We start from the raw sequence: 24,390 nt of genomic DNA on the forward strand, positions 1-24,390 counted from the left end.
CTTTTTATTAACCTTCAAGCTTCTTATAATCTTTTTGAGTGTAGAGTAGAAAGTGACTCAGGGGAAAGATACTAGCTTATTATTGTGACTGACATTAATGTTTATTAATTAAACCTCAAGGCTTTGATGATAAGATTTTCTGTCTGCCCAAATAATCTGTTGTATTGTGACCTCTGAATCATTTTTAATATAGGGTATATTATGAAATTCCGTTTGTCTGTGCGTCATTTATTGGGTTATGTCTTGAAAATGATAGAATTCACTACTCAGTAATGAAGACTGATTTAAAATCAATGAATTATTTCCTGAAATAAACAGGTGGTGCCCCTTTGTTATGCTAATAATTACGAGGTATTTATGATATAGCATTGTCCGTAACATCGACAAAACAGCATATCCCTACAACCTGATCCACAATCCACTTTGACTGCCAATACCTATCAGCAGATTTCGGACTCCCACAGGCCAAAAAGACCCAATAGGACTCCTTCTTCAGGCTGACAGCATCTTTCACCACTTGTAAGTTACCAAAATATTAAATAAAATTTAAAATAATCACAGCAATCTGCATGTTTTTACTTTGACAGTTTTCTCTCCTTTTTTATTTGTGTGATCCTTTCCCCATCATAGTCTTTTTTGTATTTCTTCCTGGTTTCATTAACATGATGTAACACTTTGGGATGAATATACAAATCAGCAGTCCAAAGCTAGAAGCAAGAATGGCAAAGATTTCTACAGCAACACTAAATTTTCCAGGAGAGCTGACATATGCTGGGATAAAAGTGATCCATACAGCACAGAATATCAACATGCTGAAGGTGATAAATTTTGCTTCGTTGAAATTATCAGGTAGTTTTCGTGCCAGAAAGGCAAAAATGAAACACAACAAGGCAAGAAGTCCAATGTACCCAAGTACAGACCAGAAACCCACAGCTGAACCCAGATCACACTCCAAAATGATTTTATCTTTGAATTCCTTAAAGTTCTTAGATGGAAACGGAGGAGAAATTGTCAGCCATAAAATGCATATGACAACTTGTATGAAAGTTAAACAAAGAACACTGAGTCTCTGCTGTGTAGGCCCGAACAGTTTCATCACATTACTGCCTGGAATTGTAGCTTTAAATGCCATTAAAACCACCATTGTTTTCCCCAAAACACAGGAGATACAGAGGACGAAGGTAATACCAAAAGCTGTGTGACGGAGCATACAGGACCACTCAGAGGGACGTCCAATGAAGGTCAGAGAGCAGAGAAAACACAGAGTCAAGGAGAAAAGCAGCAGGAAGCTCAGCTCAGAGTTGTTTGCTTTGACAAGAGGAGTTGTCCTGTGTCTGAAGAAAATGAAAGCTACAGCAGCCGTCATACATGTTCCAAATAAAGCCGCAGCGGTGAGAATCATCCCCATGATGTCTTCATAGGACAGAAAAACTGCTTCTTTTATTACACAGGCATCTCTTCTGTCATTTGACCAGGATTCTGGTGGACATCTTACACAGGTGACAGAATCTGCAATTGTTCATAATAAGCATGGCATTAAACTGAAGTAACGGATTTTTGTTTTGTTTTTTTCTAACACTGATAATTTCATTGATGATAATGTATAAAAAAATTAAAATATTGTTCTGATCATTAGCAGGGATGTATGTAATGTGGAAAGGGTAAGACAAAGTAATGCATTACCTTTTGTAGATATTGTTTTGTACAGATGAGTATAAGAGCCACAGAGGAAAAATAAATAAATAATTCAGACTGTCAGAATTCTGAGAAAAAGAACGAGAACTCAGGAAAAAATTATTTATTTATTTATTTATTTATTTATTTATTTATTATGTAGAATATAATTTATTTATTTATGTAGAGGACTCATTTGTTTACCCCACCCCCACCCCCCGCGCGCTCAGACTGCCACAAAACTCAGCAGTCCAGGTATTCTCTGTGGCCCTAATCCTCTTCCATAGTTTATAGCAACTACATTTAGGAATTAAAAAAAAAACCTCTAACCAGACAAATTGGATTGCTGTTATGTTAAATCATTCCAAAGTCACTGGAATTGTGGAATCTGTTTTGCTACATTTATTTAAAGACACTACAATGAAAACTCATCCCACATTTATTATCAGTTGTGGCTTTCATGCAAATATACTGAGACTTTCCTGCTGGAAGAGCTCCAGGCTGTACTGGAAGTGTTACAGTGAGCAGCTGCCACCACTTTAGTACTTTGGGGAAACACTAAATTACCATGTAATGGCAAATTGTTTGTGAATGAAACATTTGTTGTAGAGGACTCATTTGTTTACCCCCACCCCCCCGTGTGCTCAGACTACCACAAAACTCAGCAGTCCAGGTGGAATTAGACTTAATTTCTGTTCGAACATCTGACTCTTTAAACTTTTAAACCTTATACAAGACACTTTTAAAATAAATCTGAGTCACACTCAGCACTCTATTTTTAAAATATTATAAATTTTCTATTGATTAAACAAACACACACCTACTTCTTTGTTCGATACTAAAAGGCCTAAGGACAAAACCCTACCTTCATGTATTTATACTTGTGAGTATAAACAGATGGTTTGATCAGTTTAGTGTAGAAATTTATGACTAGCCCATACAGAGCCCTGAATTCAACCAAACAGGACCTTACCTACATAATGTCTAGGTAAAGCATACTTTTAAAATTATACATTCATTTAATATTATGAGACTTTTTTTCTCTGGTAAAACAAAACTTTAAATTATTGCAATCAAACATTACCTGTGATGTTGCTCAATTCACCCTCTGCACATCTTAAACAGTCATGGCAGCAAACTGGTTTTCCTTTCTGCAGAACTTTACGTGTTCCTGGAGAACACTTCTCACTGCAAACAGATACAGGAACCTACAAGAACAAAACCAGCATGAAATATGCAGTCACTGTAAAACAAAACTAAGAAACAAAATAAGCATTTTTTTACTTTGACTACTACTTATCTTATGGAACATTGTAGTTTGTGTCTAATATTGTCAACAGTAGCATCACAAAGTGCAATAAATTTGACCTGGTTTGACTTCTGTGCCCAAAAGAAAGTCTTTTTTTGCAGAATTAGTTGTTTGTCTTCAGGTAGTGATGCATCATAAAAACCAACAGTGACATCGTCTATTATGCCATCATCTTTTTGCTGCCAGTTTATGATCTCATATTTTGCTGCTGGATCACCATTTTCATTAAATGAGACTTGAAGTTCATTTTTTGTCTTAAAGCGAATTTTATAAAGGTGCTGCAAAATCTTAAAAGAGATCGTTTATTGACATTGATTTATTAAATTTAAAAGACTGCGTCAGTCAATTATTTTGTGTTTCAAAATGCACATTATTTTCTCTGTTTATGAAATGTATTTGTCATACCTAATGTTAACATTAAACTCACCGTAACTGGATCGAGCTGCACATCACTGTTGCATGTTATATTACATTTGAGAATATTGTGCAAAGCATGAGCCACTGAATACACTCCAGTATAGACATTATTAAGGATGGACATGAGGGACATGTCAGTGAAGCTGTTTTCTACTCCAGTCAGATCCTCATGTCCAGTGCATTGCTTCTGAGTCTCTCCTGATTGTACCTGCTTGAACTTACAGCTGAATAATGCCTCCCAGAACTCTGTAAACAAGTCATTTGATGAAATCAGTGACTTTACATCCAGCATGAACTCTTTCAGACCACTAACATGTGATTTTGGGATAGACAGGCCGATAGCTCCATTTAAGATTTGATTTTTGTCCATTGCTGCAAATTGAGTATCAGAAATCCAACCTTCACTGCCAACCCACTGGTACCCTGTCAAGTTGTGAAGGGACAACTCATGTATGAGTACAGCCATGTCCAAGTGTGAGACAAAAGCAACAATAACCTTTGAAGTTGAGGCCTTGATTAAATCAATCATCTTTTGAATCTTTTCAGATGAATCTGTCCTAAAAAAAGCAATAGAATATTCCAGACAGATTCCCAGCTGCTCTGCGGTATTTGTGAATATTGCCATGCCATTATTGCCATAATCATCATTTGAACAAATTGCTCCAACCCAAGTCCATTTAAAATGTTTGACCAACTGGGCCAGAGCTCTAGCCTGATAATAGTCACTGGGTATGGTTCTGAGAAAGGATGGATACTTTGATTTATCACTGAGACAAGCACATGTAGCAAAGTGGCTGATCTAAATGAAAAAAATATTTTTTAAAGAAATAAAGTAATGAAGTACGTATCTAAATAAAAACTATTTAAAAACAAAACAAATGAGCTGAGTTTAAAAACTTTAACTTTCTCAAACCTACTCACCATTGGGATATGAAATGGTCCAAGAACAGTAGCTATTGCTGTGCTGGGAGAGGAGGAGGTTTCTCCTATTATGGCCACAGGTGTGGTACATGGCTCCTCGGAGGTTGAAGATACATTATTGTTATCATTGTTCAAAGCAAGTGCAACTTTTATGCTTCTGACAATGGAACCACATGTATCATAAATATTATATCCCAGAGAAATGCCTGGAAGTAGGTCTGTACTGTTATTGATTTCCTCAATGGCAAAACGCATGGCTTGAGCAAACTGGAACTCTCTGAAATTCAAACTTTTTGCAGGCAAATAAAAAATACTGATATTATAAATTTTTGAAACAAAAACAGTTTTGTACAAAGTCATAAACTAATCAGACAAAACTGCAGTGAAATAATCACTCATTTACATGTTATACTTCACCTGATGCATTCCAGAGGCAGAGGTTTTTCTGTATAAGTGTTCTCTCTGTTCTTCCAGCTGCTGTGAAAATAGAAAATTCCACCCAAAATAATGTCTCCATCTTTAGACAGCTGAGGGATCTCAGGATCTCCTCTCTGTCTGCACAATGATTCCTTAGACTGTGAGAAAGACACCAACAACAGTAGCTGTAAAAGTGCACATCCCTGTTCTGGCCACCTTTGAGTGGACATTATGTCATCTGAATAAGCCACTGTGCTACACTCCAAGAACCATAATCCAAACTGATATTTATTAACTTGGAGGTCAGTTTGATGAGGGTAATGCTGTTGTGTTGTCTCCATGGATTTACAGGGTGGAGTAAATGTAGGGTTTATGAGGGCAACCTAAATGCTTCTGTTAGGTATTACCTGTGTTAAAATAATCAAACAAAAATATGTATTTTATTTTTAGAAAGACGTTATTTTTACAGTACATTGGCAGAGTTTATAATTTATTTGCCAGTTAACCTAACATAAATCTTTCTGAATTGACTGTAGAATCAAACCAGAATATCAGAGAAAAACAAAACAAAACAAAGCAAAACAAAACAAAATAATGCATGCAAGGGGAGAACATGCAAATACCACACAGAATGGCGGGAGCCAAACCCAATTCCTTGTTGTGATACTACAGTGCTAACAAAGTGCACTAGCATGTAGCCCTGCAGCTAACAAACTGTTGAGCTGTTTAGATGAAAAAATAAATAAAAACTCATTCTTCATAAGTTCTAGAAATATTTCTATCATTCGAAGTGAATAAAAACAACAATAATCTACATGGTTTTATCACTGATTGCCTGAAAAATGTTGGAGTTCTGTCTGCAGTTTCTCAATCACCGTTGCCTAGCAGCTGATTGAGCCAGCTGCAGCTGATTAACCCTGGCTGCATTTAAGGACCTCACCTGCCTCCATCCAGTGCTGGTTCATCAGTCATTTTGGGTACTGGTATCTCAGCCTCTCCTGTGAATTTAGATCTCTTTGAAGTTATTAATCAGTCTTCTGTGTATCCTGTGCTTAGTGAAGTTCACCTGGATCCCCTCCTGTGTTTCTCCCTGCCTAGGAAATCCTGAGGACCTGCCCTGCACYAACCTGGTGAAACCCTGAAGTACCTCCTGCACCTGTGCCTGTAAATACTCACCTACCACCTGTAAATATTGGTCACAGCACAAGCACCACCTGAGCACACCAGCCACCACCACAGATCAGTTGCCCAGCCTTTTTTGTTGGACCTAGGCCTGGACCAGCTCACCAAACTTGTAAGTCTGCCTCCTCCTGCGAAGATTATGTCAGCCAGTCTTCACCTCAGGATTTGGTTACTCATCTCAATTCCCTCTCCTCCCAGGTCCAGCAGCTGTGAACTGATCCAGCACAATAAACTCACCTTAACTGTTTTTGTTCTGTCTCATGAGTCTCTGTTCACTCTCAATGCCTGCCTCTGACATTATCAATCATGAATCCTGATGGTATGAACCAGCCACCTACCATAATGTCTCAAGGCAATTCAGAGTGAACAAACTCAACTTTTTCTGCAGACCCAAGTCCAGAGAATCGATAACAATGAGTCCCACCTTCAACAGATCAGCCAGCACCAACTAACCTCCAGCATGCAGATGGACCAAGTTCGTCGGGAACTTAAGCTATCCATGTCAAGCAAAATTCAATAACTACTGTTTCACCACCAGCACTTCAGACCATTCAGCCCTCTCCATCTACACCCACCCTTCCTCCCCGAGAACCAGATTTTAGACCTTCTGAGCTGTTTGAATGTAACCCTGATTTTTGTGGTGGATTCTTACTTCAATGTGAGCTTGCATTCAGTCGTGCACCATCATTATATTCCTCGCATAGAGCAAAGATTTCTTACCTGATCTTTTTTTCTTTTTGTCTTTTTACCTGATCTCAGCTCCAAAAGGCAAAGGGCTACGATCGTTTCAGTTTTTTCGTCAGTCTCATCCCATTGATTCTCTAACCTTTCCGCAATTTATCACGGAGTTTAAACGTGTTTTTGATCACCCTCTACAGCAGGAGGAGGCAGCAAAGTGACTGAGATTATGTCAAGAGAAGCAAGAGTGTAGCAGAACATTCAGTCGATTTCTGCATCATCGCTGCTGAGTCAGGTTGGGATACATTGGCTTTGAAAAGTATATTTACAAATTCTCTCTGAACAGATGAAGGATCAACTGTCCTACAGAGATGAACCAGACAGCTTAAATGAACTCATCAAATTGGTGATCAGGATCGATAATCACATGAGAGAATGGAGAAAGGACTACAAGTACCAGAGTCCCAGAGATTCTACATTCCACTACGCACCTAGGATCTTTCTTCTGACTCCTTCCCGTCAGTGGTCGAACATTCAACCGAGCCTGAACCCATGCAGATCGGCAGAACTCGGCTGACTCCTGAAGAGAAACAATGATGGTTCAATACCAAGGTCTGCCTGTACTATGGGATAAAGGGACATTTTGTCGCCACTTGCCCGGCAAAGGGAAACTGGTGAGTCCACCGGTAGATGCAGAAGTTCCGGCGAGGTCTTCCCTACTATCCTCTGCCTCCTGACTTTCACTCCCAGCTATGCTGACCAACAATAAAGAGAATGTCTATCTCCGCCCTCATAGACTCTGGAGCTGAACAAAACCTTTTGTCTTCAGACATCTTCAGACAGTTGGACATCCCCACTCAACTCATCGACCCACGTTTGGCTGTTTCTGGTGTAACTGGACATAACTTGACCCGAATCACACACAAGGTTTCTGATCTTCATCATCTCTGGTAACCACCATGAACTGGGTGAGTTTCATTTTTGACTCTCCTTCTCAGCAAATGATTCTTGGTTTTCCATGGTTAAACACAATCCTGTTATAAACTGGTCTAAGAAAGGGTTGATGTCTGGAGTGATTTTTGCCTCAGTACTTGCCTCCGTTCTGCCATTCCAACAGTTAACAGTAAAAGCAAAGAAGCAGATATTGCCAAAGCCATTGATCTCTCTAAAGTTCCTCCTATTTATCACGACCTGGCATTGGTCTTTAGTAAACAGAGAGCTCTCTCATTACCTCAACACATATCCTATGACTGCTCAATCGAACTCATCTCTGGAACCCCATTACCATCCAGCAGGTTGTACAATCTATTAGGCCCAGAAAAGGAAGCTATGAAAAATTATGTTGAAGTGTCCCTGGCCTCTGGCATCATCCGCCCCTCTACCTCTCCAGTAGGGGCAGGATTTGTTTTCAGTGAAAAAAGACAAGTCTCTTCAGCCGTGTATTGATTACCGGGGGCTAAATAATATCACCGTGAAAAACAAATACCCATTACCTTTAATAGACTCAGTTCAAGAACTGCATTCTGCCACAGTGCTTTCCAAACTACACTCATGCAATGCTTACCACCTGGTTCGTATTAAAGAAGGGGATGAATGGAAAACAGCTTTTAAGACACCATTAGGGCACTTTGAATATTTAGTTATGCCTTTTTGGCTTGACCAATGCACCCGCCGTGTTCCAGGACCTAATAAATGATGTCTTCAGACTTCTTGAATGTATTTGTGTTTGTCTATCTGACGACATTCTGATTTATTCGCAGAACCTGGAACAGCACAAGGTACACGTTCGGACCGTCCTCCAAAGACTGTTAGAAAATCAACTTTTTGTAAAAGCTGAAAAATGCGAGTTCCACATGCCGTCAGTCTCATTCTTGGGATTTATTTTTGAAGGCCAGTATAGAACCGACCCCCAAAAGACCAAGGCAGTCACTGATTAGCCCACACCTAAAGACAGAAAACAACTCCAATGGTTTCTTGGTTTTACCAATTTTTACAGGAGGTTTGTCAAACTATAGCTAGGTTGCAGCACAACTCGCATAACTCACCTCTACCCTCCGTGATTTTATCTGGGCCCTTGAGACAGAAGTGGCTTTTGTTAAGTTAAAAAAGCTTTTTCCTCTGCACTTAGATGTCAAACAGTTCATTAAGGTTGATACGTCGGACTCTGGTGTGGGGGCAGTCCTTTCACAAAGATTTGAGTCAGATAACAAGATTCAGCACTGCGCCTTCTTCTCTAAACGACTTTCCACATCTGAACAAAACTATGATGTTGGTAACAAGGAACTGTTGGCCATCAAGCTAGCTCTAGAAGAATGGCACTATTGGTTGGAGGGTGCTAGATGTCCTTTTTTCATCTGGACAGACCATAAATCGTACATTTTAGAATGCTAAACACCACAATCCCAGGCAAGCCTGCTGGTCACTCTTTTTTGCCAGGTTTAACTTTACCGTCACATACATACCAGGTTCAAGAAATGTCAAACCAGATGTTTTGTCTCAACAGTTCACTTCTTCACATTTACCCAAGTCTGAAACTACCATCCTGCCACCAACCTGTGTCATGGGATCCCTCACCTGGTCCATCGAGTAGGACGTCATCCAGGCACAACAAACAGAACCTGACCCATGCACCGAACCAGTAAGTACACTTTTTGTTCCGTCATCCATCAAGACCAAGGTTTTGGATTGGATCCACTGTCACCGGTTTTCCTGTCATCCAGGCATTAATCGCATGTTTGCATTTTCAAAAATATTTTTGCTGGTCATCTATGTATAAGGACATTAAAGAGTGTGTGGCTGCCTGCTCCACCTGCGCACGAAACAAGAACAGCATCAACCTCCAGCAGGATTATTGCAACCATTACCCTCACCAAGTAGGCCATGGTCTCAAATCACATTAGATTTCATTACAGGCCTCCCACCCTCTGATGGCAAAACCACTATTCTGACTATTATTGATCGTTTCTCTAAGGTCGCTCATTTCATTCCCTTAGCCAAACTCCCATCAACTTTTGAGACTGCACAACTTCTGGTTTTACACGTTTTTCGACTTCATGGCATACCCACTGACACAGTTTCAGACAGAGGTCCACAATTCATATCTCAAGTATAGAGGGCTTTTTGCAAAGCATTAGGTGCCAGCTTCAGCCTCACGTCTGGTTATCATCCACAATCCAATGGCCAAACTGAAAGGCGCAATCAGGAACAGGAGGTAGCACTTACATGTGTCATTAACAACAACCCACATTCATGGAGCAAACACCTCACCTGGAGCAAACACCTCACCTGGATTGAGTATACTCACAACTCCCACACTTCCTCAGCCACAGGATTGTCACCATTCAAGATTTCTCTGGGTTATGCTCCTCATCTGTTTCCAGAAAGAGAACAGGATGTCTTGGTTCCCTCGGTACAGATACACATCCAATGATGCCGCAGGATGTGGAGGCAGACCACCCAGGCCCTCTTACAAACAGTGGGATGAAACAAAATGTATGCAGGCAAGTGCCGTTCTTCTGCCCCCAGATACCAAGTTGGTCAAAGGGTTTGCTTTCAACAAGAGACATCTGCCTGCATGTGCCCCGAAAACTCGCCCCTCGCTTCATTGGTCCCTTTCCCATCACACACATCATTAACCCATCAGCTGTCAGGTTACAAGTCCCTTCCACCATGAAGATTCAACCCAATTTCCACGTCTCTCATATTAAGGAGGTTTCTGAGAGTCCTCTGAACCCACCTGCTGACCCCCCTCCTCCCCCACGCATCTTCAATAATCAGCTTACACAGTAAACAAGATCCTGGATGTTCGACGCAGGGGACGGGGGATGCAGTTTCTGGTTGACGGGGAGGGTTATGGTCCAGAAGAGAGGTCCTGGATCTCAGGGTCCCCCATCTTGGATCTGGCCTTCATCTCTGCTTTTTTTCAGAGACCACCCGGAGAAGAGGCTTTGGTCACCTGGAGGTATATTAAGAGGGGAGTACTGGTGGAGTTCTGTCTGCAGTTTCTCAATTACCGTTGCCTAGCAGCTGATTGAGCCAGCTGCAGCTGATTAACCCTGGCTGCAGTTAAGGACCTTACCTGCCTCCATCCAGTGCTGGTTCATCAGTCATTTTGGGTACTGGTATCTCAGCCTCTCCTGTAAATTTAGAACTTTTTGAAGTTATTAATCAGTCTTCTGTGTATCCTGTGCTTGGTGAAGTTCACCTGGATCCCCTCCTGTGTTTCTCCCTGCCTAGGAAATCCTGAGGACCTGCCCTGCACTAACCTGGTGAAACCCTGAAGTACCTCCTGCACCTGTGCCTGTAAATACTCACCTACCACCTGTAAATATTGGTCACAGCACAAGCACCACCTGAGCACACCAGCCACCACCACAGATCAGTTGTCCTGCCTTCTTTGTTGGACCCAGGCCTGGACCAGCTCACCAAACTTGTAAGTCTGCCTCCTCCTGCGAAGATTACATCAGCCAGCCTTCACATCAGGATTTGGTTACTCATCTCAATTCCCTCTCCTCCCAGGTCCAGCAGCTGTGAACTGATCCAGCACAATAAACTCACCTTAACTGGTTTTGTTCTGTCTCGTGAGTCTCTGTTCACTCTCATTGCCTGCCTCTGACATTATCAATCATGAATCCTGATAAAAAAATTCAGGTCGCTCTGTTCATATCACTAAGTTTTTAGTAGACTTGTGTTGAAAATCGATATAGCCATGTTAAGTGTTGGATTTTAATATTATTCAAGGATTCAAGGAAGTTTTATTGTTGTTCGCAACACACATACATGTGGTGGAACAAAATTGTGTACCCAAGGTTCCAGTCTATCCAAAAATATAGATAAAACAAATAAATATACTAGAAGATTGCAAAATTAAAAAAATTACAATTGAAAAATACAACAAAAAAGAAAATCAGATATGAAATGTGTGCAGCAATGCCAGAATTGCAAATACATGTGCATTGAATGTGCAGTTACAGTTTGTTTTCGTTCTGATTTTGAGGTCTCGTGTTCCAGTCTGAGTCTCACAGCTTCTGTAATGAAGCTGCTTCTCAGTCTGATGGTTTTGCACCTAATGCTCTGCAATCTCCTGAGGGAAGCAGAACAAAAAGTGTGTGCTGGGTGGGAGGGGTCCTTCCTGATGCAGGTGGCCCTCTTCCTGCATCTGGAGGTGTAGATGTCCGTGGTGGTGGGAAAACTGGCTCCAACTAATTTCTGTGCAGTTTTTACCACCCTCTGCAGCGCTTTCCTCTCTGCTACAGTGCAGCATCCATGCCACACTATAATGCTGGAGCGTAAAACACTCTCCACCGTGCATCTGTAAAAGAAGGCGAGGACTGAGCTTCCGAGTCCGGCCYGCCGCAGCCGTCTCAGGAGGTAGAGGCGCTGATGTGCCTTCTTGATCAGWCTGGTAGTGTTGTTGCTCCAGGTGAGGTTGTTGTTCAGGTGCACCCCCAAGATATTATAGATATTGATATTTATGATTAAAAAAACTTTAAGGCTATATTCACACTGCAGGTCTTAATGATCAATTCCATTTCTATTTTGCAAAAATTGGATGTTTTTGCATTATATTTTAAATGCTGCCTTAATCAGATTCCAATATGAACTCCTCACAACCCAGATGTGACCCACATGTGGATATAACATGACATCACATTCAACTTGCTGTTTATAGAATTAGCTAAACATGGATGCTACTTATTAGCATGTTGATTCTTTGTTGTGCAATCAGAGCCAATTAAATAATTATCTGCTTGTTTAGTTCAGTGTTTACATTTAACATACATTTCAACCCCTTCAGCTGAATTCAGATGATCACCTGTTTGAGCAGAATCCTGTAATTTTTGCAAAAATCTGTTTTATTCACATGCTCTTGGGGGGAGGGGGTGCAGGCAGACTGTCGGCAGCTACCATTTTGCACATGGTTGGCTCTAAATCCCATATCTGATCTGCAATAAAAATTCTGTGTGCATCACCAGGGAGACCTGCTCAACACGTTTATGTATTAATTTAAGATCATTTTAACCCCAACCATTTTGCACATGGTTGGCTCTAAATCACACACACATGATCAGATCTGTGCCCAATTTTGTGTGCATCATTAGGGAAACCAACTTAACACATTGGTGTGTTAGTTTGACAGGATCACTTTATCCCCACCCACTTTGCTTGAAAAATGTGAGGACATGTTCTCAGTGCTAAGCAAGCACCAAAGACAGATCAGGAGATCAATATTACCCTGATGAATTCTGTGAAGGTGATATTCTTAGGAGCTTTGGAGCACAGTAGTTTATAAGGCATCATGTTTATTTTAGAAAACTAATACACATATGAACTGAAGAAACAGCATGTAAAACAGTGGTCATTTTCCACTACACATGTGTGAAATGAAGCAGAAACATTTGTTGGTGATTACAGAAATGAATAAAATATGCACTAAAAGAATTTAAAAAAATATTTCAAGTACAAAATTATCACAGGAATATGCATGCTTTTACTATGACAGTTTTCTATTTTCTATATATTTTTTATGATCCTTTCCCCATCAACATCTTTTTTGTATTTCTTTCTGGTTTCAATAACATGATGTAACACTTTGGGATGAAGATACAAATCAGCAGTCCAAAACTAGAAGCAAGAATGGCAAAGATTTCTACAGCAACACTAAATTTTCCAGGAGAACTGACATACGCTGGGATAAAAGTGATCCATACTGCACAGAATATCAGCATGCTGAAGGTGATAAATTTAGCTTCGTTGAAATTATCAGGTAGTTTTCGAGCCAGAAAAGCAAAAACAAAACACAACACAGCAAGAAATCCAATGTACCCAAGTACAGACCAGAAACCCACAGCTGAGCCCAGAGCACACTCCAAAATTATTTTATCTTTGAATTCCTTAAAGTTCTTAGATGGGAATGGAGGAGAAATTGTTAACCAAAGAATACAGATGACAACTTGTACAAAAGTTAAACAAAGAACACTGAGTCTCTGCTGGGTAGGCCCAAACCATTTCATCACATTACTGCCTGGAAGAGTAGCTTTAAATGCCATTAAAACCACCATAGTTTTCCCCAAAACACAGGCGATGCACAGGACGAAGGTGATGCCAAAAGCTGTGTGACGGAGCATACAGGACCACTCAGAGGGACGTCCAATGAAGGTCAGAGAGCAGAGAAAACACAGAGTCAAGGAGAAAAGCAGCAGGAAGCTCAGCTCAGAGTTGTTTGCTCTGACAAGAGGAGTTGTCCTGTGTCTGAAGAAAATCACAGCTACAGCAGCCGTCATACATGTTCCAAATAAAGCTGCAGCGGTGAGAATCATCCCCATGATGTCTTCATAGGACAGAAAAACAGCTTCTTTTATTACACAGGTATCTCTTCTGTCATTTGACCAGGATTCTGGTGGACATCTTACACAGGTGTTAGAATCTGCAATTGTTCATAATAAATATGACATTAATCCTAAAGTACATTTATTTGGTCTTCTGTTTAATAATGACAAATTACTGGACTAGCAGGATAGTTTTTTTTAATTATTACTATTTTTTTTTGCATCAGGTCCTGCTTTAGCTCAATTACCACTGTTAAATACAGATGTCAATGTATAAAAGTTTAAACTATTGTTTAGAACTTTAGAAAGAGGAAGGTTGCATGTGACCCATCATATCGAAATGAGGATTAAGTCAAATCTGGTCAAAATGACCTAATTAAATTTTCAAATTCCTGGATTTAAAAGCTTCATTTTGATACCTGGATTATTCTGATATCATAAGGTTATCCAGAGATTTGACTTAATTTGTCTTGATGGTTACGATGATATTTTACAGTTTGGTCTGAATCCTAATTTTATGTAAATTTATTGGGTAATTTTTGATGTCAATGTAAAAAAGAAACCTCAAATAGTATTTGTATATTAAGATTTTGTAGATGGAAAGAAACAAAAACATTGCTAGCTCACAGGGAAAAATTCAAAATTTTAAGGCGTTTTTCCTCAAAATCAAGGTTTTTGTTGCTAATGCTCAAAAAATGCTTCAGATTTTTTTTTTAGGATTGTATTCCAGACGCTTCATTCAAATGATACATTGATAAAGCATTAATTCATTATATTTTGACAAAATGCAAATATGAACATGTTTAAATCAAAACCCTGTATCTACCTGTTTCTCCACATACCACTTTTGGATTTAATCCTCATTTTGATGTGATGGGTCACATATGTCAAATGTACAGTATTTTAGCTTTATTTAACCAGGCAAATCCCATTGAGATCACAGATTTCTCTTAAAAGTGGTCTTTAAGACAACCTTTTGTATTTTTTTTTATTTTGCCTCTGTCCACTGTGCTGTGTCTGTCAGTCATGGGTGGTCTTGTGTGCACAATATCTCCCGAAAGAAATTATGTATTTACTTATAAATATGCATAGTAACTCCATTAGGGTAGTACTCAGTCTCATTAGATGTGAGCATCAAAGGGTCAAAGGTTAAGGTCAATTGTGGTGACTGGTAATATACTAATTTATTTTAAGAACAATTTACACACTTTCCAAATCAGTTATGGTTTTCACAGGAATATTGAGATGTTGCTGTTGGAAGAGCTTCAAGCTTTACTGGAATTGTTAGCTGCTGCCACCACTTATTGTATTTTGGGGAAAAACTAAATTACCATGTAACGCCAAATTGCTTGTGATTTCATTTTTTTCTTAATGCAGTCATAATAACAAACTCATTAAATTTTCTCCCTGCTCAGACTATCCCATAGCCCATCAGTCAAGTCAGAATTAGACTTAATTTGTAATCCTGTTATCTGAATCTGTGTGACAATGAAATCTTGAATAAAACATTTCTTGATGAGACTCTAAAAACAAATTCAGCTATGTAATATTTTTAAAATGTCACAATTTGGTCATTGAAATAACACATACCAACTTTTTTAGCTCAATATTTGAATACCAATGCTTATATAAAATTGCACTAAACCTGTGATGTTGCTCATTTCTCCCTCTGCACATCTTAAACAGTCATGGCAGCAAACAGGTTTCCCTTTCTGGAGAACTTTACGTGTTCCTGAAGGACACTTCTCACTGCAAACAGACACAGGAACCTGTAAAAACAAAAGCATTTTGCACTTTGACTGCTGATTATGTAATACAATTACTGTAGTGGAACACTGGGATTTATGTCTAAGACAGTTAAACATTATAATGACAAATGCAAAACATTTTACCTGGTTTGACTTCTGTGCCCAAATCAAAGACTTATTTTGCAGAATTAGCTGTTTATCTTCAGGTAATGATGCATCATATAGACCAAGAGTGACAAAGTCTATGATACCGTCTTCTCTTTGCTGCCAGTTTATGATCTCATATTTTGCAGCTGGATCTCCATTTTCATTAAAAGAGAACTCAAATTCATTTTTTGTCTTAAAGTGAATTTTGTAAAGTTGCTGCAAAATCTTAGAAAAAATATTTGTTTTTTATGATGTATTTTTGACATTGCTTTAATACATTTTACAAGCTGCATCAATCAAATTATGTTGTGTTTCAAAATGCACATTAATTTCTCTGTCTATGATTTGTTTTTGTCAAACCTAATTTTAACATTAAACTCACCGTGAATGGATTGATCTGCATATTACTGTTACATGTTTCATTACATTTGAGAATACTGTGCAAAGCATGAGCCACTGAATACACTCCAGTATAGACATTATTAAAAATGGGCATGAGGGACATGTCAGTGAAGCTGTTTTCTACTCCAGTCAGATCCTCATGTCCGGTGCATTGCTTCTGAGTCTCTCCTGATTGTACCTGCTTGAACTCACAGCTGAATAATGCCTCCCAGAACTCTGTAAACAAGTCATTATTTGATGAATTCAGTGATTTTACATCCAGCATGAACTCTTTCAGACCAACGAGATGTATTTTTGGGATAGAAAGTCCTATAGCTCCATCAAGGATGTGATTTTTATCCATTGCTGCAATTTGAGAATCAAAAATCCACGACTCACTGCCAACCCACTGATACCCTGTCAAATTGTGAAGGGACATCTCATGTATGAGCACATCCATATCCAAGTGTGAGACAAAAGCAACAATAACTTTTGAAGTTGAGTCTTTAATTACATCAATTATCCTTTTTATCTTTTCAGATGAATCTGTTCTGAAAAAAGAAATAGAATATTCCAGACAGATTCCCAGCTGCTCTGCAGTATCTGTGAATATTGCCATGCCATTATTGCCATAATCATCATTTGTACAAATTGCTCCAACCCAAGTCCATTTGAAATGTTTGACCAACTGGGCCAGAGCTCTAGCCTGATAATAGTCACTGGGTATGGTTCTGAGAAAGGATGGATACTTTGATTTATCACTGAGACAAGCACATGTAGCAAAGTGGCTGATCTAAAATAAAATAAAATTATAAATAAATAAATAAATCTGTAAAAAATAATAAATTATAAACTGTGAATATCTAAAATATAAAGCTATATTAATTTCACATGTACAAGGTTTCTAAAATATAAATATTTTAGATATTTAGCTTTTTTACTTTCTCAAACCTACTCACCATCGGGATATGAAATGGTCCAAGAACAGTAGCTATTGCTGTGCTGGGAGAGGAGGAGGTTTCTCCAACTATGGCCACAGGTGTGGTACATGGCTCCTCGGAGGTTGAAGATACATTATTGTTATCATTGTTTAATGCAAGTGCAACTTTTATGCTTCTGACAATGGAACCACATGTATCATAAATATTATATCCCAGAGAAATGCCTGGAAGTAGGTCTGTACTGTTATTGATTTCCTCAATGGCAAAACGCATGGCTTGAGCAAACTGGAACTCTCTGAAATTCAAACTTTTTTGTAGATAATAAGACATACTGTTATTGTAATTTTTTGAAACAAAAACAGTTTTGTACAAAGTCACTAACTAATCAGACAAAACTGCAGTAAAATAATCCCGCAACTATATGTTATACTTCACCTGATGCATTCCAGAGGCAGAGGTTTTTCTGTATAAGTGTTCTCTCTGTTCTTCCAGCTGCTGTGAAAATAGAAATTTCCCCCCAAAATAACGTCCCCATCTTTAGACAGCTGAGGGATCTCAGGATCTCCTCTCTGTCTGCACAATGATTCCTTAGACTGTGAGAAAGACACCAACAACAGTAGCTGTAAAAGTGCACATCCCTGTTCTGGCCACCTTTGTGTGGACATGATGTCATCTGAATAAGCCACTGTTAAACAGATAAACTGATATTTATTAACTTGGAGGTCAGGTTTGGTAATGATAATAAATGTTCATTTATTGTCTCTATGGATTTACAGGGTGGAGTAAGTGGAGGGTTTTTGAGGGCAACCTAAATGCTTCTCTTAGGTATTGCATGTGTATAAATAATCAAACAAGAATATCCATTTTACTTTTTTTAATTTTTACAGATGATCAAATTACAATTCTGTAATAACATTTAACTTGGACAGAGTTTTGAATTTGCCATTTAGCCTAGTATATATCTTTCTGAACTGTAACCAAAGTACCCAGAAAAATCTATGCATGTAAGGGGAAAACACGTAAATACCATACAGAAAGGCCCAGGAGTCAAACTCAAGACCTCCTTGTTGGATTAGCAGCACTAATAAACTGCACCAGCATGTAGCCCTACTACTAACAAACTATTCATCTGTTCGGATTAAAAAAAACTTACGCTTCACTAGATTGTACAATAATTTCTAGCATATTTAGTGAAAGAAAAAAATTATTTTCTGCATGATTTTGTCACTGATTGAAAAAAAATTACTGCTCACTCTGTTTATATTCTCTAAGATTTGTGTTGAATTTGGTGCTGGAAACTGAAAAAGCCATTTTAGATGCGTTTTTAATTTCATTGTGTTTGTTCACAGTAATGATGTATAGCAACCTTTAATATTTATTTGCCTCTGCAAAGCCTTTTTTAAATCATCCAATGAACATTCATGCAGCACTTCATTTTTATTCACATGTTTCTGCCTTTTGATAAATATTTCTACGACAATCTTGGCGTCACGAATAACCAACAACGATCTGGAGCCCGTACCGGGCCGGAGACCTTCTCAGCTACAGGAAAACTTTATTTTTCTTCGCCTCAGGGGCTTTTCCTTCTGTTTCTTCTATGCCATTTAACCCTGGAACTGAGGTTTAACTCTTCGGCTCAGGAAGGTGACCTGATCGTTGGAGGAAAACGGACCTTTTCCCATCGGTAGAATTATGGTGAGCTAATGCTAAAGTTGCAAAAACTAAAAGCATTTTGATTTGGAACATTGCATGAGCAATTCTAATTCTTTATACCATGAACACTGTGATTTATTTATGGGATGTTTAAACTTAGATTTTGCAATTACGAGAGTAAGCAAAGTTTACAGAGAGTTAGTTTAGCTATTAGCTTTTAGTTTCTCAGGGCCTAAACTGTGTGAGTTTTTAACAAAAATAGCTCAGTCCAAAAGGGTGGCCACCCTGCTTAGCCTTTGGAAGCTAGGTTTATTCTTTGTAGACAGAACAGGGAATACGGGTATGGGACAGAGTACAAGTGTCGAGAGATCACAGGGCATGGACGGTTCATGCTGTGGGGCTATGCTTAAGGCCTACGGACTGGAAGTTTTATTGTGTGTGCATGTTTGGTCAAACTCCTATGGTTTTCCTAAGGGGTGGGAGGGGTCATTCAGCTTAAATCAGCTGGCTCAGTTACAAGAGTGTTTAGGAAAACACAAATCTAAACTTAGATCGCAAACTACAATAAAGAAATCTCTGATTTTTATCAAATAGAACAGCATAAAAACGTTTCATGGCTTGGCTGGAGGAAGCCAAAAAGGAGAGATAAAAAACAAACAAGCTCAGAACTGTGCATGTTTGATTATGACAATGTTGATAATTCTGCTGAAACAAAAATGCCTAGCAATCTTAAAAAACATGATGACAAGAAAAATGAAAAAAAAAAAAAAACTGTGTCTGAAACTAATTCTAAACGTGCAAAATCTTTGTATCCTTCTCTTTCTGGATTTCGGAGCCCACAAGAGGATCTACAGCTCGCCCCGTGTCTCTGCCCCCACAACCCGGCTCATCAGATTATGAGAGTTCCAACAATGAGGAGGTCGAAGAGGAGGGAGGAGAAAGGGACCCAGAGGAAAGCCAACACCCTGCAACTTTTTCTGATGCTCCCCTTCCCCTGCCTTCTACACACTGCAGAGCAGTGAAGAATGACCCAGATTCCAAACCTGCTGATGACAAGGGAGCCAAAGTCAAAGGGAAAAAAGCAAACAAGCTCCCTCAATCTAACACAGGCCTACACAGCTCTACTGCCGTGGCAGCCGTGACTCAAAGATGGCTGGACAAAGAAGCAAAGAAAAAGGCAGCTGAACAAGCAGTGTTGGACGCAGAGATGGCCAAACTGACCCAGAAAATAGCTGAGATCACATTGCAGGCCCCCATGATTGAAGTTGCAGGCCACGCTGGACCAGTCCTGGTTTTTCGTCCTTGGACTGTTGATGAAATGAAGGCCTACATATAGCATCTCCCCAACGTTGTTGAAGGAGGTGAAAAATTCAGCACAGCCATTCAAATTTTCTGTCATGAAGTCATGTTCACCTGGCCTGAGCTACGTAGGCTTCTAGCCCTTCACATGGGGCTGACCAACTTCGAAAAAGTTAAAACCAAATTACAGGGTGAACAACGCCCCTTACATCCCACTTTTGACCATGAGAACAACGCTCCATATAACACTGCTTTGGACAAGCTGTGTGACACAATAAAAAAAAGCTTTTCCAAGAAAAATAGTCATGGCAAAGATAAGGGCCTGCAAGCAACAACGGACAGAGAGGGTCAAAGATTATTATACAAGACTGCTCGCAGTGCACAAGGAAAACTCATGTATCGATAAGCCTACATCCTTGGATGCAGAGATAGGAGACTGGGAGTCAAGTATAAGGCAGTACTTCGTGAATGGACTGCTACCTGATGCCCTAGCGGCTGTTGGAATCTCCTGTGGTGACCTCAACGACTGTCGCCTGAGGAAACTTCGTAAACATGCCAAAAACACCCAGAAGTGACTGGAGGAGAAAGAAGCAGAAGAGAAGGCCCTCGCTGATGAACATCGTCAAGCACAACTAACGATGGTTCAAGCTTTGAGCAACTAAGCTTCCAACACAAATGCTGGACAACATTTCCCACGTGGCCGAGCAAGGGGTCGCGGTAACTGGAAATCACAGCAACCCTACAAAAAATCCTCCTACCAGTACTGCTGCTTCGTCTGTGAATCTCTGGACCACTGGGCAAAGGCGTGTCTGAAGAAGTTCAACCAACACCACCAGCAAAGTGATGACAGCTACAGATGACTAGACGTGCACAAGAGCCGGGACCAACATCATGAGGAGGGGTGGATGCAGGGAGAGCAGACGATCCAGGCTGAGAGCCCACCCACACAGATAAGCAAACCCGCACACACAGCCCTCTGAGTCACACACACACACACACACACACACACACACACACACACACACACACACACACACACACACACACACACACACACACACACACCCACACACCCCTCTGAGACACATACACACAAACATGCTCATAATAATGTGAAGTATTTGTCTGGTGCTTTTAAACTGTATCCAACTCTCACTTTACTGGTTGATAAGAATCCTGTGGTTTTTCTTGTTGATTCTGGGGCTACACACTCTGTTTTCAAAACCTCGAATGCGCCTGCATTAGCTAGGAGTAAAGATTTTGCTTTTTCTACCGGGGCTTTGGGAAAATGTGTTCATAAGCATTTTGCCGAATGGGTTCAGTGTACAGATCTTGGTGGGAACAGTGCTGGGTCTAAATCTCTTCAGCATAGATTTCTTCTCTCATCCAACTGTCCTGTGAATCTTTTAGCTAGAGATTTGATTCTGAAGTTCGGATTAAGTCTGGTATCAACTCCCACAGGGCTTAAAGTCATAAGAGAAACAGTTAAGCTCACATGTCCAGCATTGAGAAGGAAGAAAGACCTGTTTGTTTATCAATGGGGGGTTCCCGCTGTTTATCTGGTACAAAAAGTAAGAGAGTTAATTACTCCCTCTGCAGTAGTGATGCAGACTGCTCATTTGCACTGTACAGCGATGATCACACCAGATCAAAGTGATCCAAATGCTGTTTCTTTTCTTGAAGATTCTAATGAAATCCTTCGTACAGAGTTTTTGTTCTGGAGTTCAGCACGCTGTGCTGTCTCAGTAACATTGTATCCTACACAGTCTGAGTTTTTCATGATTCCTGAGTCTCTTTCTCACATAGCTTTGGCTAAAGCCCCATCTGGCAAGTGGTGTGCTTTGGGGCCTTTTGTGCTGAACTGTGTGTCTGCCAGAGATTGGATTGATACACAAACAGCTGGCGTCTGTTTCTCTCCATTTCAGGATGCTTACAGAACAAAGTTTGAGCTGTGTTTTGCATGTTTTCGTTCTGTGCATCAGCTATCTGAGGCCTCAGATGGCAGACTAACTGCCTCAGCTCTAACTGAACCTGGCCTGGTTCCAAAATCATGTTTGTGACGCCAAGATTGTCGTGGAAATATTTATCAAAAGGCAGAAACAAGTGAATAAAAAGCAAGTGCTGCATGGATGGTCATTGGATGATTTAATAAAAGGATTTGCAGAGGCAAAACGAGCCACAAGATGAAAAGAGTAGATCACAGCTCTGAGCACCACCGCAAACTGAGCTAGCAGAAACCGGAAATGGTATATATCAGGGGTGCCCAAACTTATTCCCTCGGAGGGCCAAAATGAAAATCTACCCAAAGGCTGCGGGCCAAATGCAATAATATAATAGAGGAAATGCTAATACTTCTTAAGTAAAGTGCTTTTACTTTTTATGATTAAGCCAAGAGCCAGTGCAGTGGCCCATATTTTGTTTGTTTGTGTTTTTAATCTGTACACTTACTTGCTCAGGCAGCAAAGGCTCATGGGACATTTCATATATTGATAAAATATGAGTATTTGTAGTCTTATAAAGTTTTCAAATCTACGTGTGCTTAAATCTAATGTAAATATCTTCTTTGGTTTCTTGTATTTTATTCATAATCTTAATATAATTCAGTGGCAAAGTCAGCTATCTGTGCTACAGTCCCTTATTTAGTCAATGGGCCATTGGATGTAATTATTGTACATTTCATTGTTACTTCTATCCCAGCGAGAGATCTTATATCACTGACAGAGGCGTTTAACTTTACCCAGTATGTCTCAGGTCCCACACATAACAAGGGTCATACGTTAGACCTGGTTTTTGCACTGGGCTTGCAAATTACCAATGTGTGTGTGGAGGATGTGCTTCTCAGTGACCATTACTGTGTTTTCTTTGACTTGATGGTGCCGTCTGAACCTCGGCCTGTATTTACTGAGGTAAAGAGGAGAATCATCACAGAGGCGACAGCTATGCTTTTCTGTGATAAGTTTGATCCTTCTCTTCTTAATAATCTCACTGAAACTGACTGTTTTGTGAATGGTTTTAATAGCCAATGTGCTGATATCTTGGATCAAGTAGCGCCAGTTAAGGCTAGGAAAGCACCACAGGAAAGTTTCTGTCCTTGGATAAATGATGAAATTATGTCTCTGAGGAGAACATGCCGCCAGACTGAACGTTTATGGAAGTCTACTAAATTGGAGGTCCATAGGCTGCATTTAAAGGACTTAATATTGTTCATTAATAAGAGGATTGAGGAGGCCAGGGCAAGTTATTTTAAATGTCTGATTGCCTCAAATATAAGAAATCCTAAAGTGCTCTTCGACACTATCAGCTCTCTTGTGTCACCTGTTGCTGTAAATCCTCATAATTCTACAATTAGTTGTGATGAGTTCCTGGATTTCTTTATTGACAAGGTCAAAGTAATAAAGGACAGCTTGCCTCCTTGCCATGGTTCCCAGCATTTTGAACCTCCCACTCAGARCTGGGCCTCATTTGAGCCTGTTACTGTGGAAGACATCTCAACCATCATCAAAAAAATGAAACCGTCCTCTGGTACTTTAGATGTTCTTCCTTTTAAACTGTTTATGAGGGTTTTTGACTCCATTGGGCCCTATATTGCAAAAATGTTTAACATGTCTTTGCTTAGTGGTGTGTTTCCTAGTCTTTTTAAACATGCCATTGTGGAGCCACAGTTAAAGAAAAYGGGACTGGACTCTTTCAAACTCAAGAATTTCCGGCCAATATCCAAGACCCCTTTCTTGGCCAAAGTCCTGGAAAAGGTGGTCTRCACCCAACTTAGATCATTTTTGCAGGTAAATGATATTTATGACACTTTTCAATCTGGGTATCGTGAGTTTCACTCCACTGAAACAGCCCTGTTGAAGGTGTTTAGTGATATTATGATGGCAGCTGACACCGGTAAATGTTCTGTGCTGSTTTTGTTGGATCTGTCATCGACGTTTGATACAGTGGACCATGGCATCCTAATAAACAGGCTCCAACATTTGGTTGGTATGTCGGGTTGCGTTTTAAAATGGTTCACCTCTTACCTGGTTGGCAGAACTTTTAGTGTGTCAGTGGGAAATGCAGTGTCTGATTCTGCAGAGCTTTTGTGGGGTGTGCCACAGGGATCGGTCTTGGGACCTGTCCTGTTCCTGCTGTACCTACTTCCTCTGAGCAGGGTCATCCAGAAGTTCAGTGATGTGTCCTATCATCTGTATGCCGATGATCTGCAACTGTACTGCTCTTTCAAGCCAAGTGAGCCACATAAACTTTGCACTCTCACTAGTTGCTTGACCGAAGTGACAAAATGGCTCACTGAAAAC

General features: G+C 39.9%; 2 protein-coding genes across 2 annotated transcripts; both read right to left on the reverse strand.

Moving 5' to 3' along the window:
• Positions 1-601: 601 nt before the first annotated feature.
• On the reverse strand, positions 602-3,866 carry LOC106528018 (extracellular calcium-sensing receptor-like). The gene is made up of 3 exons (XM_014023064.1): positions 3,861-3,866; positions 2,759-2,882; positions 602-1,479 (listed from the first exon to the last, which is right to left on the reverse strand). The coding sequence occupies exons 1-3, from the start codon at positions 3,864-3,866 to the stop codon at positions 602-604; spliced, it is 1,008 nt and encodes a 335-aa protein (XP_013878518.1).
• Positions 3,867-12,966: 9,100 nt separating this feature from the next.
• On the reverse strand, positions 12,967-21,875 carry LOC106528019 (extracellular calcium-sensing receptor). Its single transcript, XM_014023065.1, has 4 exons — positions 21,858-21,875; positions 20,854-20,955; positions 15,572-15,695; positions 12,967-14,024 (listed from the first exon to the last, which is right to left on the reverse strand). Exons 1-4 carry the CDS (start codon positions 21,873-21,875, stop codon positions 13,123-13,125), a joined length of 1,146 nt encoding a protein of 381 aa, XP_013878519.1. The 3' UTR covers positions 12,967-13,122.
• Between the last annotated feature and the right edge of the window lie 2,515 nt (positions 21,876-24,390).

This window comes from Austrofundulus limnaeus, unplaced genomic scaffold, assembly GCF_001266775.1.
Source record: "Austrofundulus limnaeus strain Quisiro unplaced genomic scaffold, Austrofundulus_limnaeus-1.0 Scaffold356, whole genome shotgun sequence".
NCBI classification, from domain to species: Eukaryota; Metazoa; Chordata; class Actinopteri; order Cyprinodontiformes; family Rivulidae; genus Austrofundulus; species Austrofundulus limnaeus.

Coding starts and splice junctions, on each gene's coding strand:
- LOC106528018 (XM_014023064.1), bottom strand. Junction 1,480..2,758: donor TGAATTGAGCAACATCACAG/GTAATGTTTGAT, acceptor GATGTCCACCAG/AATCCTGGTCAAATGACAGA.
- LOC106528019 (XM_014023065.1), bottom strand. Junction 15,696..20,853: donor CAGACGAAGCAGCAGTACTG/GTAGGAGGATTT, acceptor TTGTTTTTACAG/GTTCCTGTGTCTGTTTGCAG. Junction 14,025..15,571: donor AGAAATGAGCAACATCACAG/GTTTAGTGCAAT, acceptor GAACAATTGCAG/ATTCTAACACCTGTGTAAGA.